At 32.8% G+C, this 18,998-nt stretch overlaps 1 protein-coding gene across 1 annotated transcript in view; it reads left to right on the top strand.

Moving 5' to 3' along the window:
* Nucleotides 1-17,247, top strand: part of LOC108363240 (uncharacterized) — a 60,422-nt gene extending 43,175 nt beyond the window's left edge. The window contains exon 2 of the mRNA XM_017616534.1: nt 16,771-17,247. Coding sequence (XP_017472023.1) covers nt 16,771-17,184 — 414 coding nt within the window. The 3' untranslated portion in view covers nt 17,185-17,247. The remainder of the gene's footprint in view (nt 1-16,770) is intronic.
* The last annotated feature ends 1,751 nt before the right edge of the window (nt 17,248-18,998 follow it).

Below are 18,998 nucleotides of genomic sequence, written 5' to 3'. Positions count from 1 at the left end.
CAAATAATATTTTATATGTCCAAGAAACGTACCAGTTGCGATAATATGATGGAGCTTAAATTATTAAAAAGAAGGATGACGTCTTTTGTCGAGTGTTGTTAGTTATCTCGATAATATCTTTCAGTTTAATAACAGCAAAGTTTAATATTCGAATGGCTTTTGCCTATAACTTACAACTGTTTTTTTCAAAATTGTAAATTTTTTTTTCATAATTGTAAAATAGCTTTGCATACAAGACATAGAGTTAGATATTCTTTGTAGCTAATTCTTAGTCTTTCCGAGTTTTTGCGAAGTTTAAAAAATTATTTTAAGCCATAAGGAAATATACATAGATCAGGGTGTCCGGATTGTTTAAAAAAAGCGCCATTTCTGAAAAAACTCGTAAAAAATCGCCTATTTTTTATTTAAGTAAAGTTAATGAAATCGACTTAACAAATGTTTTATTTTAAAAATGAGATCTTGTTATAATATATTAAAAAAAAACGAATATAATACCTTCAGGGTAATAATAAACCACACAAATCACTTATATAATAGTTATGTACTAACAATTTTCTTTAAAAATACGCATACTTTTTAAAAATATTTGTATCAACACATTTTCCAATAGGACTGTGGAATTATTAAATTTATTATAACTCATACTAATTGATTAATCGCACAATCCGCTTTTAAGTACTCGGCGCTAAAAAATAGATAATAACCTATAATAAGGCGAGATCAGCTATTTCCACAATTTCTTTAAAATCCCCTATAGTGTCTGATTCATTTACATTTGTGTTGTTGTCATATATTGAGCCTTGATAACATCCTGTTTGATATTGCAAACGTTTTGAAGCAGAAACAATTAGCCTCCATTTAACATTTTATTCGAACTATTGAATTAAGGCTTTCCAACCTAATCCTATTTCGAATCTTAGTTTGTGTTGAATTCATTACGGAGAAAAACGCGCTCAACAGAAGCATTTGAGTGCGGCAAGGATAATAATATGAAGGCTACTTTATTTATATTTCCAAACATTTTATTGCAACAGGTTTTCACTCCGTAAGCAATTATCAAAATTCTTCAGAGTCAGATGGAATGCCGTTCTGAAAAAAGTTATTCCATGTGTTTTGTTTGTTATTCAGATAGTGTATTGGCAGGTCCCTGAAACTCGCACTTTTGATTCAAACACTTTTCTGGTGACAAAATCAAAGCTTTTTTAAAAGTATTTAATTGACTAGGTAATCGTTTCAAAAGTTCCTCGATTAGGATGATTAAACATTTTTGACAGTCTTTTAGTATGCTTACTAAGTCAAGTTTATCTCGCAGCTCATTAGCCTCTTCTGTAAAATTATCGTGGAAACTAAGTTTTGTAAATTTTTATAATTGGAAGAAATGTATTTGAAGGGAAAAAATCGCCAAAAATCGCCAATGGCGATTTCCTAAATATTTACGTGCAAATATCAAAAAAAAAAATCGTCTAATTGCCACTAAATCGCCAAATCTGGACACTCTGATATAGATGCAGTCCTTAGATAATGGTACTTTTCCACAGTTTGAAAAGGCATATATTTTTTTTTCTTTCAATACCACACTCAAACGAAATAACTGAGAGGATCTTAAGTATAAAGTTTGCTTCCTGACGCAAAGAGAGAAACCGGCTTCTAATTCAAATTTTGTAAAGTGCACTTCAAACTAAAAGTAATTTAAAATGAAATGTATAGAATTCTTGGACTATTTAAACATTGAAGATTGAACCATCTCATTATTGCTATTCAAATATGTCATAAATATAAAATAATTTATGGCTTCTTTGTACAATAATATGTACACTCATTTTAAAATGAATAACAATTTTATTTTTTATGTACTGTATTTTATTTATACCAAAATATTGTAAAAAGCAAGTACTCTGGCGTTTTAAAGCATTATCTGTTACTTACATTCATAATTTTGCTTTACAAAAAAGTTTACTGAAAAGTACTGATTTTTTTTAGCATGAAAAAGTATAACGTACTGATTTCGTGCATAAAAAATCTGGCAACCCTACCTTTTGATTGGTGGAGGATCTATAGGCACCTCGCTAAAAAAACGTGTGTCTTTGGAAAAATGTATCATTAACAAAACTACAGAAAATATTTCGAATGGAAACAATATAAGAAGAACGCAATAGCACACAGATTTAAATGAAGGTCCCTCGGTATGTATTGCAACTTTTGTTAAGATTTAATAAATATTGTATTATATACCTACGGTGACCAGACTCCTGTGGCCAAAAATCGGAATCGAAAATGCAATTTTGTGTTTAGAATAAAAACACGTAATTTTGTTTTTTGAATAAAAACACATAACATTTTTTAATACAGTTTTATTTAAAAACAACATTTAAAGCAAAGATAACAAAACTTAAAAAATGATCGCACATGTATACACACAATATATCCGGTGACGAGAATGTAAATAGGAAAACAACGTTTTAGAGCATAGATGGGAACACACAAGTTACATTGAAAACAGGCATGATACAAAAAAGAAGGTAGTTTCAATAAACCACTTTTGACGGATAATAAAATTTTTTGAAGTTTCATAAATCGTGAGTATACTCAGCGGCCTTGCCACTTTGATAATATTAAAACAATAAATCGGAGTACTTTCTTTTCCATATTTATACCAATGTAATAACATTTCAAATCAAAAACCATTATCAGTACTTGGTACTTTTTTTACTTACGTGCTTCGCACCTTTTTTTTATCAAAAATATTTAAAATGTAAACTGTTAAAGGAGACTTCATCGTAATTGTTCTTTTCATTTTGTAATAAAAACCAAGCGCGCATTATTCTGTTATTTTTTTGTTTTCTTATTTTGAATGCAATCTTGCAATTTAAAAATCGAATCCTAAAATATGTTCTTCCCAAATGAAAACTTTTTATATTGCGGTTCAAATTTACTTTAAATTTTTTATAAGATTTTGCAAAAAATTAGGCTTTGTGATTAGCGCATCATCATTGAGTTTCACAAATTTTTAATTTATGCAAAACACCTGAAGTCGGCTTGAACAGACCGCCCTCCGATAAACAACTAACAGATCGTCGCTTAAAGTACAAAACCGTTTATCAACGAAATGCACAACTGCGTATGTGAGGTTGCATAAATTATTTTGTAGAGTAAAAACACTCATATTTCAAAATGGTTCTCTTTTTTTGTTACAAAGAAATCGCATTTCAAGACGAATGGATAAGGCTTGAGCCAAGAGCTTGTGTGAGCAAATCCAATTTTTGGCAAAAAATGTCAGTTACGCGGTTTTTCAGAACGACGATACGCGTTTCGAAATCATGTAGCCGGCATAATTTTCTAGTTCATCATATTCCCCATTTTGAATGTACTGATAAAATCTTCTGCTTAAAAAAAAAAATATTTCTTCTAGTGATCAGGTAGCATGAATTTGATTAAATGTCATAATTTTATTAAAAGTCAAATGGTTAACAACAACAACGAATGCCATTAAATGAAACTACCTTCTTTTTGTATCATGGAAAACAGGCATGATTCAATAATACAAGGTTGTGTAATTTGTGAGAGCTAAAATTTGACACTCCTTTATCTAGATTTGTATTTTGGAAGTAGGAGAAAGGAGAAGAATGTGATCGCCTTTTGCGAAAACGGTAAAAGTACGCAAAGTATACAATTAGAAGTAAAGGTGTATTATTAATTCTATGCGAATTTGCAATATATTTGGTGTTATAATAGAAATACTAAACAATGCATAAAAATATGCATTTTTGATTTCAGTTATTCGTCATTTGCTGGAAGAAATCTGGAATACCGACCGTTCAGCTATGCAAAAACGAAAAATGCAGATCAATAGAACTTTTTATGCTCATTTCAACCATGCCAAATTATTTGGCGCAAGTGAAAAATTAAGACGTTCTAGAAGGTTAAATTTCAGTTTTTTGATTTTTTAAATATTAATATCTTATGAAATATATAACCGATTAAAAAATTAATGACGTCACCACCATGATAATTGATTTGTCTTTCAGCTGATGCACATAATTTATAGCTTTTTGTATTTTTAAACCAAAACCACTAAAAACGAACAAATCGATGGCTGATGGGAAGATCGACCTATCTCGGCAGCCAGTTCGAAAACGCCCTATCTCAGACAACTTTTCAAGAACGCCCTACTTCAAAATTTTATTGAAAAACAATCTATTTCAGAATTTTATTGAAAAACACTCTATTTCAGAATTTTGTTGAAGAACGCCCTATCTCAGAACTCGATTCAAAAACTCTCTATCTCAAACGAAAATACATTGAAAATAAGCTGAGATAGGGCGTTTTTGAATCGACAGCTGGGATAGGGCGTTATTCAACCCAATTCTCAGGTAGGGTATTTTCCAATAAAATTCTGAAGTAGGGCGTTCTTGAAAAGTTTTCTGAGATAAAGCGTTGTTGAAAAATTTTCTGAGATAGGGCCTTTTCGAACTGGCCGCCGAGATAGGTCGATCTTCCACTCAGCCATCGAAATGTTATTTTTTCATGAAATAACCTTTTTTGAAAAAACTGCATAATTAATGGTAAAGAAATTCCTATTATTTAGAAAGTACAAGTTATTACCATTAATTCGATATTACATATTTTGTCATTATCTACTTTTGGGTTTCAACAATTTAGTGATAATAAAAAATACAAATAAATAAAGCAAATAAACATCTTCTTTATTTATTACCTGCGCCGAATAAATTTGGTATTGTTCAAATCAGCGTGAAAAGTACTATCAATCGGTATTTTTGGTTATTTTATAGCTAAACGGTCGCTATTCTACACTTGTTCTAGAAAATTACGCAAACGAAGGTGATGCTCACGAACATTTAGTATGAAGGATTTTTGGTTTTACTACTAATATCATTATAAACTGTATAGTAACTGTATAGTAAGCAACATTCTGCACAAGTAAAGGAGCCGATTTTATGTGTGGAAGCGAGAAGACAACAAACAAAATAAAACCTTTCTATTATTGAATCATGGAAAACAGGTATAAGCCAATTTGAAGTCAAAACTTTCAAACATAAATAGGAAAATGACATTTTAGAGCATAGATGGGAACACCCAAGGTACATTAAAAAGAGGTGGAAGCCAATTTGAGGTCAAACTTTCAAACGTCAAAGTTTTAGGGAGAGTAAAAATGAAAATGAGGAATGAAAGATATAAAATTACATATCACTGACTGACGTTTTTAAGTAAATTTGAAGTTTAATTTTATTTATTAATTATTATTTTTTGTTCAATGTAAATTGGTTTCCCGTTTTTTAAGCTATCACAACTTGATTGATGAGTTCCAGTGCTGTTGGAAGGTCTTTCCAGTAACGCTACGCCACAGCAGCTTTCCTTACGTTACTTCCGCGAAAGACATTGAGTGATGTCCACAAAATTTTAGCGTGTGCATTATATTTGACACCTCATAAAATGCAGCGCTTCTGGTGTTGCATTTTTATTGTATGCACATACATATATTCGAGATAATATTAAATATTGCATATAAGTATAAACCGCACAATCATACATAAAAGTAAACTGCAAAGCACTGCAAAAATTCCAATTTTGATTCAAATTTATTATTAACGGACATTCAAAACAAAACGACATGACATTCCAAAAGTACCACTATATAGAAAATTAAAACAATACCAGTTCTGGATTCAATAAATAAAGTTTAGTGTAGTGAGTCACGGCAAAATGCAACATAAGCATTACCCGTTGACACACATTCCATTATCGCTGACCAAGCAAAGCAGCCTAGTGCATTGCCCGTGCATTGAGCAACGCCGCCACTGTACAAGCAGAATATTTCGGCGATACGTCATGCACTGCATTTTGAATGGTTGCTTTGCAAATTTGGAATGCTGAATCACAAAGCACTGGCAAAGATGTGGAGCTATGAAAGTGGCTTAGGAAATAATTTGTGTATAAATAGCATTAAGTTTGATCAATAAAATTAGAATATGAATGACATTCTTTAACTTCATCATTTTTTCCCAATCCGGCAACTGCAAAGTTGCCTAGATAAAGATTTCGGCAGACTCACGGCTGCTATCGAACAGTAGAACCTTCTCTGCCTAACAAAGAAAAAGGCTATTAATGACAAAACGATAGAAGATACCACCTCTTTATGGCGACCCCGCCAAATACACATTAATTTTCCACATTGTTGATCGCCTCCACTTAGCGATCATGCCAAAATACACTTTGGATCGTCAACACATGGCGAGGCCATCACGGGCTACGAAGTCGGTAGTCGGGCTACAAAACGGTACATACGAACCACCAAAGGTGCGCAAACCCGAAATCAATGACAATAAAGACTCTGAATTCTATGCAGTCAGCTTCATAGCACTTTTTATAATCCTAGTACTTGTGGCCATGTTCACGGTATTAGAAAAGTATTTGAACAGACGACTACGTCCGCGGCCAAGGACAGGCACAACAGCATCAGAATACAACACATGCAAATTGGGTACAATACTAAATTAAATTTAAACCAATATATAAATACATTACTTATAATTTATTGCATTTGTGTTAGTAATACTTTGCGAGGCTATGTTGATGTAATACAAAATATAATATTAAGAAGGGTACGCTATGGACCAACGGATTAAGTTAGAAGAAAAATTCACATAATTTAAAGAAGAATTCCATAAATCATACAAATGTTTAAACAAGAATACCAAAATAAAAGACGAAAGTGTAAGAAAGCACCTAATTATCTTATTTACAACTTTAGAAAATTTCAGAGGTACGCTCGACGTGTATTTGACAAGACTCACGAAAGAGCACAAAGAAATTGGCTTAGATATATTCTGGCAACTCAGAGAGAAACTGCTTAAAATTTTATCAAAATACGATTTTCCTATACTAATCCCTCATTCAATCACAACGGAAATACAAATCCTAAAAGAAGCTCATAGTCAACTCAAAGCATAAAAACAATGTCCGATTTTAATTTGCAACTGACCTCAAAAGCCATTCAGAGCTTTTCCGGAAACTATAGGGAATTGGAAGCCTTTTTAAAAGTAACCGAAATCATACACAATGACTTATCTGAAGATGGCAAAAGCGCACTAATAGATTTTGTAGTTTACGTAAAACTAAGCCAAACGGTGAAAATCAACGTGACTGCAATACAAACTCCCCAAACATTCCAAGAACTGAAAGATTTATTAAAAACAAATACAACAAGTAAAGAAGTATAAGTTCGGGCGAAACCGAACATTATATATCCGGCGCACATATTAAATATCGTTTTTTCACCTTTCAGTGAACTGCATGATAAGCAAGAGTATTTTATATACTACCAGCTTATACCCGCGGGTTTCACCCCGCGCTTTTATACAAATATGAAAAATAATTTAATGATGTTAGATTTTATTTCTGTGCCCATTTCGTTATAGCTCGTTATTTTTTAAGCGAGTTAAGGTATTTAGCCCGTTTAAAACTATGAAATTATAAAATCTCGTCTGCGCGCTAGGCATACGAAATATATCAATCCCTCTATGTCTACCTTAAAATGGTTCCAGGTATACGACGCGTGAACGTGTAACCTTCTTGGAGGTGCCACGGCGGGTTCTAATATTTCCAACTCAAATTTAGTAACCTGGCCTTGATAAAATACCACTTCTCATTACTGTAGCAAATGCCTCAAGAGAGCTTTAGATTATAATGCCAAACCTGGCTCTCCCTTTTCCATTTGATGAAATTTATTCTGTCAGTACGGCACTTATAAAATAAATCTCCATAACAAATTTAAAATACTTCGAGAGATTTTCATACTTCCAGAGATATGTATTAAGAAGTTTTTAGTATGTATGGGAGGCGACATGCCTCTCTTTTTTAATAACTCACATTTTTTCCATGAGCAATTATACATTTTCATACAAACTCCATACCAAGTTCCAGTATTCTTCACAAACACTTCCAGGGATATGTGGCAAGAAAAAGTAAATTTGTACAGGAAGTGCCACGCCCATTTTTCTTATAACCCTAATCTTCTTCCATGAATTTAGAATTGATTTTACATACCCCAGTACCAAGTCCCAGTACTCTACCATGAACATCTCTGGAGATATGCAGTATAAAACAGTAAATTTGTACGGGAGGTACCATGTCCCCTTTTCGAATAACACAAATTCTTCTCTATGAGTATGGAATTAATTTTGTATACACATCTCGGTGCCAAGTTCCAGTCCTCTGCAATAAACACCTCCAGAGATATGCAGCATAGAAAAATCAATTTGCATGGGAGTTGCCATACCACCTTTTCCAATAACTCTCATTTTTCTCCATGAGTATGGTATTAGTTTCACATACATACATACATATGTATTTCCATACCAAGCTTGAGTGCTTTACCCCAAACATTTGAAGAGATATGGAATATGAAACTTTCAGTCAGTAGGTGCTACGCCTCTTTTCCAAAAACGTCCATTTTTCTCCGTCAATATGAACATGATTTCACGAAGTGTTGGCAAACTGTTAATCTGATTAACGATTAAAAATTAACGATTAAAATGTTAATCGCATTTGACGATTAAAATTAATGAGTCGTAACCAACTGTACGATTAATGATAACATATTTTAATCGTTAATCGCTGGCTGCGATTACGTTTAACTAATTTAAAACATTAATCTTTAATCCAATTAAAAATAAAATCTGATTAATTTGTCTAGTTTGTCCGAGTTTGAAACCAAACACCAGTTATAGTAATTATTTTATGTTTTACACTTATAAAAAACACATAATATAAAAAAATTATAATTATTGTTATTAGTAATACATAAACTGGGAACTTTTACAAACCTAGGTTGTAAAACGTTTGTTGGTATATATCTTAATGAAAATGCACACCAAATTGCTTAGATTGATGAGGAAGCCCGACTTAGCCATACCGGATTAACTTGCTTTGTGTGCACAGGGAAATTCCAGTATAACTTAATTAATCACCAAACATACTTGATCAAATTAAGAGTTAACGATTAAAAATTAATTTTTTAATCGCGGTTGAGATTAACTGTTTAGTCAGATTAAAATTAATCATGATTAACTGTAATCAGATTGAATTAATCGAATTAACTAACTGATTAAAACATCAATCGATTAATGCCATCATTGATTTCTCATACATATCACTATACCAAGTTTCAGTTCTCTCCCACAAATACTTCCAGAGATATGTATGTAATATGAAAATTCCAATTTGTATGAGAGGGCCTTGAGTTATCGGACTTACTTTCAGTCCGATCCGTAGTAAGTGTACTTAATTTCATTCTGATCGGAAAACCGGTTAAGGTAGTAGCCTATTTTTACCTCCCTTTTATTAGCTCGGGATGTAACTATGTAATATTGATGCGCCTAAAAGATGCAGCGATTTCTATTCTCAAGTTACATACCTGAACACAGTACGAATGGAAATTATAATAGGTTTTAGTTTTTTAAACTATAGTTTTATTTAATCCAGGTCATAAACCATCTTCGAATAAAATTTCATTTGCCCATTCTTAAAAAAGTAGCCTATTTTCCAGTCTAGGTCATAAGCTATCTGTGTGCAAACTTTCATGCAAATCACTTCAGTCATTTACGCGTATTAATTTAATTAAACTTTCCTAATACGTGATAACTCTTTAAATAGTAGCCTATTTTCCAACATAGGTCATTAGCTATCTCTGTGCGAAATGTCACGTAAATCTGTTCAGTCGTTTCCGCGTATTAATTTAATTAAAACTTGTTTAACAGGTGGCAACTCTTCCAAAAAATAGCCTATTTTCCACTGTAGGTCATAAGCTCTCTGCTTGCAAAATTTCATGCAAATCCATTCAGTCGTTTCCGCGTATCAATTTAATGAAACTTTTTTAACAGGTGGCAACTCTTAAGAAAAGTAGCCTATTTTCCAACCTAGGTCATAAGCTATCTGTGTGCAAATTTTCATGCAAATCCGTTCGGTCGTTTCCGCCTGATGATTTCCCAAACATCCAAACATACAAACTTTCACATTTATAATATTAGTAAGATTAACCTGTATTTTTCCCAAAACTCAACGCACGAATGCCTTTTCCAAAGTTTATATGCTTTAGCGCGCTCTTTAATCAACGACAAGATCTTATGAGTGAACCACGGCTTCCTCCTACTTTGTACCTTCACCATCCTTGCAGGGACAAAATTTTCAAATAATTGGCGAATTAGATGGTTGAAATATTGTAGCTTTTCGTCAACTGTCGTAAGAGACCAACTCATATTCCAGTCAAGCAAGGCTGCCTGCTTATTCAACTCACTGTGATTGATTCGTTTAAAGTCCCTTATTAGAAGTTCGCTTACTGGTTTCTGATTTTTGAAAATTAACCCAAAAGACTGGGTTTACAATGTGGTGCGAAGCGAGTAGCATATTTGTTGATGATTGTAATAGCTAACGATTGAAAATTGCCTATCATACTTTTGGAAGAGGAATCACAACATAAAAGGTCTATATTTAGATCACCACATACGATAATGTGCTCATAAGAGATAGAGGATTCAGCCAGTTTTTCAAAAATTACTGAGATATCATTTCTTTTGCTTGGATTGTATATGCACGCGATAAGACACTTAAGGTTGTTATTATTGAACTCAACAAAAAGGTTTTCTACTTGCAGATAGGGCTCAGATCTGCTGATTTCTTTCCATTTAATATAGTTTTTGAAATAGAAAGCAATGCCTCCTCCCCGCATCTTTGATGCCCTATCACTTCTCACTAACGTATAGTCGCACAAGCCGTAGGAGTTGTCCTCAATGCACTCTTGGAACCACGTTTCAGTAGTATATAATAAGTCTATATTTAAGCCATCGAAAATGAAATTTAAGTAGTCAGTTTTCCCGGAATTTAAACTTCTAGCATTAAAGCTACATATATTAAAACCAGTGCAGCTATTACATACAAGCTTGAGAATTCCTTTAACATGATCTTTGTTAGCCTTGTTTTGTTATTGCATTACACATCAGCAATAAATGTATATCGAATGGGGTATACAAGGTGAAATGGCATAGGCAGTCAGCAGAAATAGTGTTGAGATAGAGAGAGTATAACAGGAAAGAATGTAAAGCAATAACAAGATATAAGAGATAAGCCTTAACTTAAACATACAAATAACAGCATCACATAAAACCATAGCTGGGCTACAATGTTTCTTCACTTACATATTTGCTAAGAGCTGCTATACTTTCCATGCTTTTCACGTCTGTCACTTTGATTGCATCAGTTTTCGGTTGAGCTCTAACAAATACATGGCCACGAATCGAGAATGCAGATGTTAACCGCCTTTGCTTTTTTAGCTGAGTAGCAAATAGTGATAGAACGATACGAGTACCGAGTACAGAATATCGATACTTTTCATGAGTACTGAGTAGTATCGAGAACTCGATACTTTTTCACAAGTACTGAGTAAATATCGCGAATGCCGAAATGTATCGACGAATTAAAAACTTTTCTAAGTAATTTTTTTTTAATTACCCAATAAATATTGTAGCGAACGTTCGAATATTAACTTCAATATTCAATATGAATGTGATGAAAATGAACATAAAACTCATTTACTTCAGTATTTTCATAACTCAAAAACCGAAAACCCAAGAAACACGCTTTTAAAGTTTTTAATTCACATAACGTCACCCTCATGCCAGAAGCATGAATGTGCAAATTTATCAGTTTTGAGTTATTGGGTTGACTTGGTTAATCTTTGGATTTTCTATGTTATACCAAACACGGAAAGTAAATATTTTAGCATTTCAATTGCATAAATGTAGAGCTAAGTGTCGCAAAAAAAACTTGCAAACTTGATTTCCCAAAATGTTAATTTTTACACATTCCTGTTTATGGCATACGGACGACGATATGTATACTCCCATACTAATAATAAATATATATTTTGTCCTAGTGAGCTCCTGGTAACTGCCACAGTTATGAAATTTTTACACAACCTAGATGAAAATGTAGCGGTCATTTCAACATTGGCTTCGGGTAAAAATGTTTAAATAATTGAAAAACGAATATATTGCCTCCCCTTTGATAATGAATGGTGGAAGAGGATAGTCTTTCGTCTCGACAACTTGGCCACTCTCCAGCATAAGGCAGCCGTCGTTAACCCATGTATTCTACCTTCATTGTGAGCCCATTCTTGAAGACAATTTTTATAAAAGAGAGCTTATCTTTCCAATAAAGAATGGGCTTCACCACATTTGCTTCTCGTCTTCTACATTTACATTTCATTTTCAAAGTAAAGTTATTTATAAATACATGTACGCGTCAAACAATTATAAAATATTCGCTTTTAAAAACTTGGAAATAACTATCGCTTTTCTATATATCGAAATTTTTGAAATATCGATCTATCACACCAAAAAACATTTGAAATTTCACATCAATATTTAAGACTCCTTGTTAAATAATAGTTAAAAGTAGCATGCATTTTTGCTTAGTGGAATTCATTTTTTTTATCATTTGTCTTTGACGTTTCTCCTCTGTTTACCAAAAGTAATCGATAAATCAGAGATACAGACGGAAAAGTTGTGCTTTCAGTGCAGGATTATTTTATAACTTGGGTTTTCGGAGAGAAATCTTGTATTCTTAATTACATATTGGAAAGTCAAACTCAACCTCACTTTTTCTTTTGTTTTACAAATTTTCACTCTAATAAAATATTGTGGTTGTTCACACTTGCCTGGTTATCAGCTTATCAGGTTAAAAATAATTTTTCTTTGGTGTATTTTATTGCTGCACAACAACATTGTAATTTATATATTTTATATATTTTATATTTCGTAATGCCTCACAAAGTATTTTTGGGTAAAGTATTTGGGTATGTATTTACATTTTCAGCGATCTGGCATTACATACTTCGCGGCCATCGCTCAACAATTGTGTGTTTACGATTGTTTGGAATAGAAACTTATTTTAAGAACAATTTTATAAACATTAATTGTTAAAAATTTAGTAAAAACAATGTGCATTCATTCCCTGCAGGGAGTGACGTTAGCTTATACCTAACTTTAGTCTGTTTACGCGAACACTAGTGCTAACTATTAACTGTGTATTTTGTTCGAAAAAAGCTAACTACTTTTGTGGGGCGATGGCCGCAAAAAAGTCAGACCTGGATACCTCTGCATTACATGTCAACTAACTTGTAACTAACTACTTTTGGACATAAAATATCAATAAGAAAAACAAAATATTTTTTTGTTTTTTTACTTTTTTATTTACTTATTTATTTACTTTATTTTATTACATTTCATATTTGTTTACATATTCTGCTCTGGGTGGCCCCATATTCGAACACCGTCAGACATAACTTCAAAATGATAGTATACAATTTCGATCTTCCTTTTATTTGTCCTGAATATGAGAAAGAATCTGCGAAGTGCAGAAAAAAAGTGTATTGAAAGTAATTTTTGTATGAGGATATTTAATAGAAACTTGTAAAGAAAACCAACTCCCGATTGCGTCTGCATGACTCCTGCACGACTTTACAATTCACTTTAAGTTGGTTTTGTCATAGCTAATTAAAAGTGAGCTATTAATCGAAATCTCGCCAAAAAGCTAAATATAAGTTGGTTAGTTTTAACAATTCATAATTTTTCACTGCAGGGTTTCTTTATGAAAAAAAGGTGTTATAATAATAAAATGAAAAGTGATTAGTGCAGTGTATAAAAAGAGTGAAGTAACGGGGAAATTTAAACAACAAATAACTTTAAAACGGTTTTCATTTGTACACAAATTCTTGAAGATATCGGTCAACGAGCAGTTCCTCAGCACCTCTGAGAATTTCGCTAAAAATTGGTTATACTTTGCCTGATATAGGAAATGGTCCATTATTGGAAACCTCAGCCCAGCAGCCTTCCGGATATCCGATCGGATATCCGAATCCAGCTCTTATTTTTTACATGGTATCCGGAATCCGGTTATCCGGCAAAATCCCTATCCGGCACATCCCTAGTTAAAAGAAAAGAAGAATAACTGAAAGTATTATTTATTTTTCATTTTCCAAATGTGAAAGATCTGTTGGCAGACATAAATTCTTACATTTAGAAATTTTACGTGCAAGACCTCCAACAATTATAAAATTTAACTATCAGAATTTTAATCATAAAAAAAATATTGGGTAATGTTTTCAAATATAAATGTATGGATGTACGTACGGATACATTTGGTAATATGAGGATATGTTTTCATTCATTAATACTTATATTAAGCGATTGTGCAGGTTTAACTCACATATATTAAAGTTTGTTGAACTGATGTAAAAAATAAACCATATAAATATATAAAGTATGTTATTTGTTTTGTCTTATTTTATGGCCTTATAATAATTATATTCAACAATTTTTATGAGCTTGAGGCCGTTTTTAGTGAAAACTTATTGTGGAAAAGCACAACACTCTAATAATAGAAATATTAACAAAAACCATCAAAACCAACAACCACATGATCAAGTGAATTGCAGCGGAATAGCTGCGCTTGATTGTAGTTGGCTTAGCAAAGTGAAATAGTGGAAATAAGCAACAAGAATTAACAAGGCAAACTTAGCACAGTGCGTAGGCAACTGGCTGAGTCAGTGGTGATCGTCGGTTCGAATCCTACTGAAAGAAGTCTGATGAGGAAATGTGGTGATTTCCGAAATAGCTATCACTTCTACCATTTTTTCAAATTATTGTTGCTTTTCCACAATAAGTTTTCACTTAAAACGGCCTCAAGCTCATAAAAATTGTTGAATATAATTGTTATAAGGCCATAAAATAACAAAAAAAAAAAAACAATTAACTTAAGGACGAGCACACTTAAAAGTTAAACATTCTAAAACTAGAATTATTAGCAAAAACCAACAAAACCAACAACCATATGATCAAGTGAATTGCAGCGGAATAGCTGCGCTTGATTGTGTTGGCATAACAAAAATGAAAATAGTGGAAAAAAGCAAACGATAATTTACAAGGCGTACTTAGCACGGTGCATAGGCAACTGGCTGAGTCAGTGGGATCGTCGGTTCGAATCCTACTGAAAGAAGTCTGATGAGGAAATGTGGTGATTTCCGAAATAGCTATCACTTCTACCATTTTTTCAAATTATTGTTGCTTTTCCACAATAAATTTTCATTTAAAAAATGGCCTCGAGCTCATTATAAAATTGTTGAATATAATTGTTAAAAGGCCAAAAAATAACAAAAAACAAATAACTTAAGGACGAGCACACCTAAAAGTTAAGCATTCTAAAAATAGAATTATTAGCACAAACCAACAAAACCAACAACCACATGATCAAGTGAATTGCAGCGGAATAGCTGCGCTTGATTGTAGTTGGCTTAGCAAAGTGAAATAGTGGAAAATAAGCAACAAGAATTAACAAGACAAACTTAGCACAGTGCGTAGGCAACTGGCTGAGTCAGTGGCGATCGTCGGTTCGAATCCTACTGAAAGAAGTCTGATGAGGAAATGTGGTGATTTCCGAAATAGCTATCACCATATATGTAATACTTCTATATTGGCAGTAAGCTAACTTTTCTATGTGTAAGCATTTCGAAATCAAAGCGAGACAGTCTAGTACCGTTTTTTGTCAAAGTATTGAGTACTTGAGTGCCGTTTGTGTATATGTGTTGTGTACATGTTTATTTATAAACGTATGTGTTCCTTTTCTTTCGTACGCGTTTATTGATATATCTGTACTGTAGTGTTTTCGGACGGTACTAGCTCTTACTGCCATTATAGGAGTATTACATATATGCTATCACTTCTACCATTTTTTCAAAATTATTGTTGCTTTTCCACAATAAGTTTTCACTAAAAACGGCTTCAAGCTCATAAAAATTGTTGAATATAAAAAGTATGGTTATGGTGTAAGCTAAAGCATACACTTATTTTTTCTGGTAACCAGGCGATATTTGTGCGTAAAGTATCGATATCTGATATTATTGTCCAAAAAAAAATCGCGCCGATAATATCGTATCGGAAGAAAAAAATATCNTCATAAAAATTGTTGAATATAAAAAGTATGGTTATGGTGTAAGCTAAAGCATACACTTATTTTTTCTGGTAACCAGGCGATATTTGTGCGTAAAGTATCGATATCTGATATTATTGTCCAAAAAAAAATCGCGCCGATAATATCGTATCGGAAGAAAAAAATATCGTCAATGTCGATATATCGATATAATATCAACGATCCTATTCTCTACTACTAAATTTAGTTATAATGAAACGAGAAAGCACTATCGCTAAAATGTTTAGTGGTAGTGAAGAAAATTTCACTAAGCTGGCGATATATAACACTTGGCGAAATGCGAAACGAACGATATTAATGTTAAAACCAAAATCGCTATCGTCCATTGTTGCTAGCTAACTTTTTGTTGCTTTCACATAAAACATTTTTTGTGAAGCGACCTGAACTCAAACATAGCAAGCCGAAAAGTGGCGAATCGATGATGGCTAAATTATGCAAAACCGATGTACTTTTTTCAATATAACTACAAATTTATTTAGTGCTAGTGAAATGCACTCAAAATTTAGTTAAATTGTTTGCTTTTTTATAGCTTGATTATTATTTGTAAGATTACGCTCTTGTAAATATTTTTGGTTGTGTTTTTATTATACGCCAGCTTTTTCCTGCATCCCTTCATGATAAAACTTTTTCGTTAACATAAATTTTATTACACAAGTATGTACATATTTTACAAAATTTGTATTTTCGAACCTCATTGTATGGGCATTACAGCGCAAAACACCAATTGACTGGGAGAAATGCCCATATGTACCACGAGCTTCATTAGTGGCTGATCCTATTACTGCTTTTGGATCGCATCGCCCAGATAGTGAACGTCGAAAATGCTCAATACTTGACCCGATAAACCGCGAAGCCATCAAGCCAAACTATCGTATATTACATGAACCCATTAAGCCTTACGTATCGGCCAGAGATAGAAATAGGGAGAGGATTTTAAATCTGGCCCGTCAACATTTCGATGCCGTAGAAGCCGGAGGTACCACCACCGCTCGCATTTCACGCGATAGCATTGATGCAATCCTGCCACGCATACACCGAGCCGCCTCCGAGAACTTGAAGCCTGTTCGGAGGGAAAGTTACCGCAACGAGCGATCAGGTGCTACGGTCACAAAATACTATTATTAAGTTAATAAAGCACTTTAAATAGAATTGCTCTTACGAGTCTGTAAATTCAAGATAACAAATGAATAAACATACATACATATACATATTGGAAATAAACTAAAACTAGTAAATTGTATCACTAAATGCATATACATACATAAGTTTTTTGTTTAAATAGTTAATTTAACAAAAATCGTTGGAACAAATGCGATTATTTTACTTTTCTTTAGTACATACTAGGGATGTTCCGAGTGTGGAGTTTTAGACATCCGCGGATGTTTAAAAGCTAACATCCGCGGATGCGGATACGAATGCGAATGTCAAGTATTTTTAAGAAATAATTTAATTGAGTACATTAGGCGATTTATGTAGATAAAAAATAGAAAAGTTAGTAAATTTCAAAAATGTTTTTTTTTTTAATTAGTACTTGAATTTAAAAATTGGAACATTGTATTTAATAAAGAGTAATTTTGCGGGTTACAGCCTGTTTCTTAACGGGTCGTAAATCATACCTGCGCCACTGCTTATAGCGAGGTTCTAAATTGATGGATATGGAAAATAAATTGTTATTTTCAAGGAACGAAAATTTTGAAGAAAATTCTGTTTTGAAAGTCGTGGCTGCCAGCCGAATTTATTTAAAATCTTGTTATTTTGTTAAAAATGTACCCCGCTTTTTATAATAATTTGAATTATTGGAATCACGGACGATTAAGGTCTCAAATCTGCTTAGTTCCCGGGTGACTCCTTGGAAAGGTTCACCTGTAATAAATAGCTTGTAATTAGTTTTTTATTAGCTGAGCTCGACTTTTCCTAGTTGCAGGCAGTCACAATTAATTACTACCGCTGTCGGTACCAAAAGCCATCAAATCTGTTGTGTTGTTCCATGCCATGCGCTCAATGTGCTTTGATATTTTGAGCCGAATGAACGCCAGTTTTCAACATATCGCTAATATAGTACGGATAGGGCGTATTTCATATTGTCGCTGAAATACAAAAAAGCTACAACTAACTAAAATTTTGTATTGCATAAAACGATGTGGGGACTTATGATTCGATGAAATGCATCATAATCAATCAAGAATTGAATTTTGGATTTATAGTTAGTTGCGGCTTTATGTATTTCAGCGACGATGTGAGTTACGCCCTTTCCATACTATACTAACGATATATTGCATGCCAAGTCCCACTCCTCAATAGATATTAAATTCGCCTTGAATTAATTCTTATTTCACTTGTGAACTTGGCTGTCAACATATTCACATATCATTTTATCTTTATTTCGATGCAAGCTTATTTTGATAATTATCAGAAAATTAAAATGATTGTTGTTGTTTTCGAGCTGAATGACTAATAAAAGGAAACACGGAACTTAATCATTATAAGTTTTATGAGAAAATAAATAATTACACATATCTAAGAAAATGTAAAAAAAAATCTAGCGATGCATCCAGTTTTTTCAACAGAGCTTTGACAAATAATATTCGATAATTACATAATTCTTACCTACTTAAAGTTTACCTTTTAACGCGAAAATAGTCGGTTCTCTTTATAGCTAGACATTGAACATTGCCGCTGGAAATACCTACACTGAGAGAAAAATCAGTAAAAAATTGGTTAATATTACCAAATTCAAACTTGAAAAGAATCAACGTGATTTTAGGTTAAAATTAACAATGCCTCGGTTGATATTTTCAACAATAATTTGATATTAACACCAATTTGTTGTTAACACCAATTTTGTTTACATTAACCAAATTCTTGGTTGGCGATTATTCGTTTGAATACGTGTATGTTCTGCACTCCACAGATGCTTTTTTATAATTCGGAGATACAAA

Source organism: Rhagoletis zephyria, unplaced genomic scaffold, assembly GCF_001687245.7.
Source record: "Rhagoletis zephyria isolate East Lansing unplaced genomic scaffold, Rhagoletis_zephyria_1.1 Rzeph_scaffold_01224, whole genome shotgun sequence".
NCBI classification, from domain to species: domain Eukaryota; kingdom Metazoa; phylum Arthropoda; class Insecta; order Diptera; family Tephritidae; genus Rhagoletis; species Rhagoletis zephyria.
Note: the sequence above shows the minus strand (reverse complement) of the source record. Positions and strands in the feature narration are given on the sequence as shown.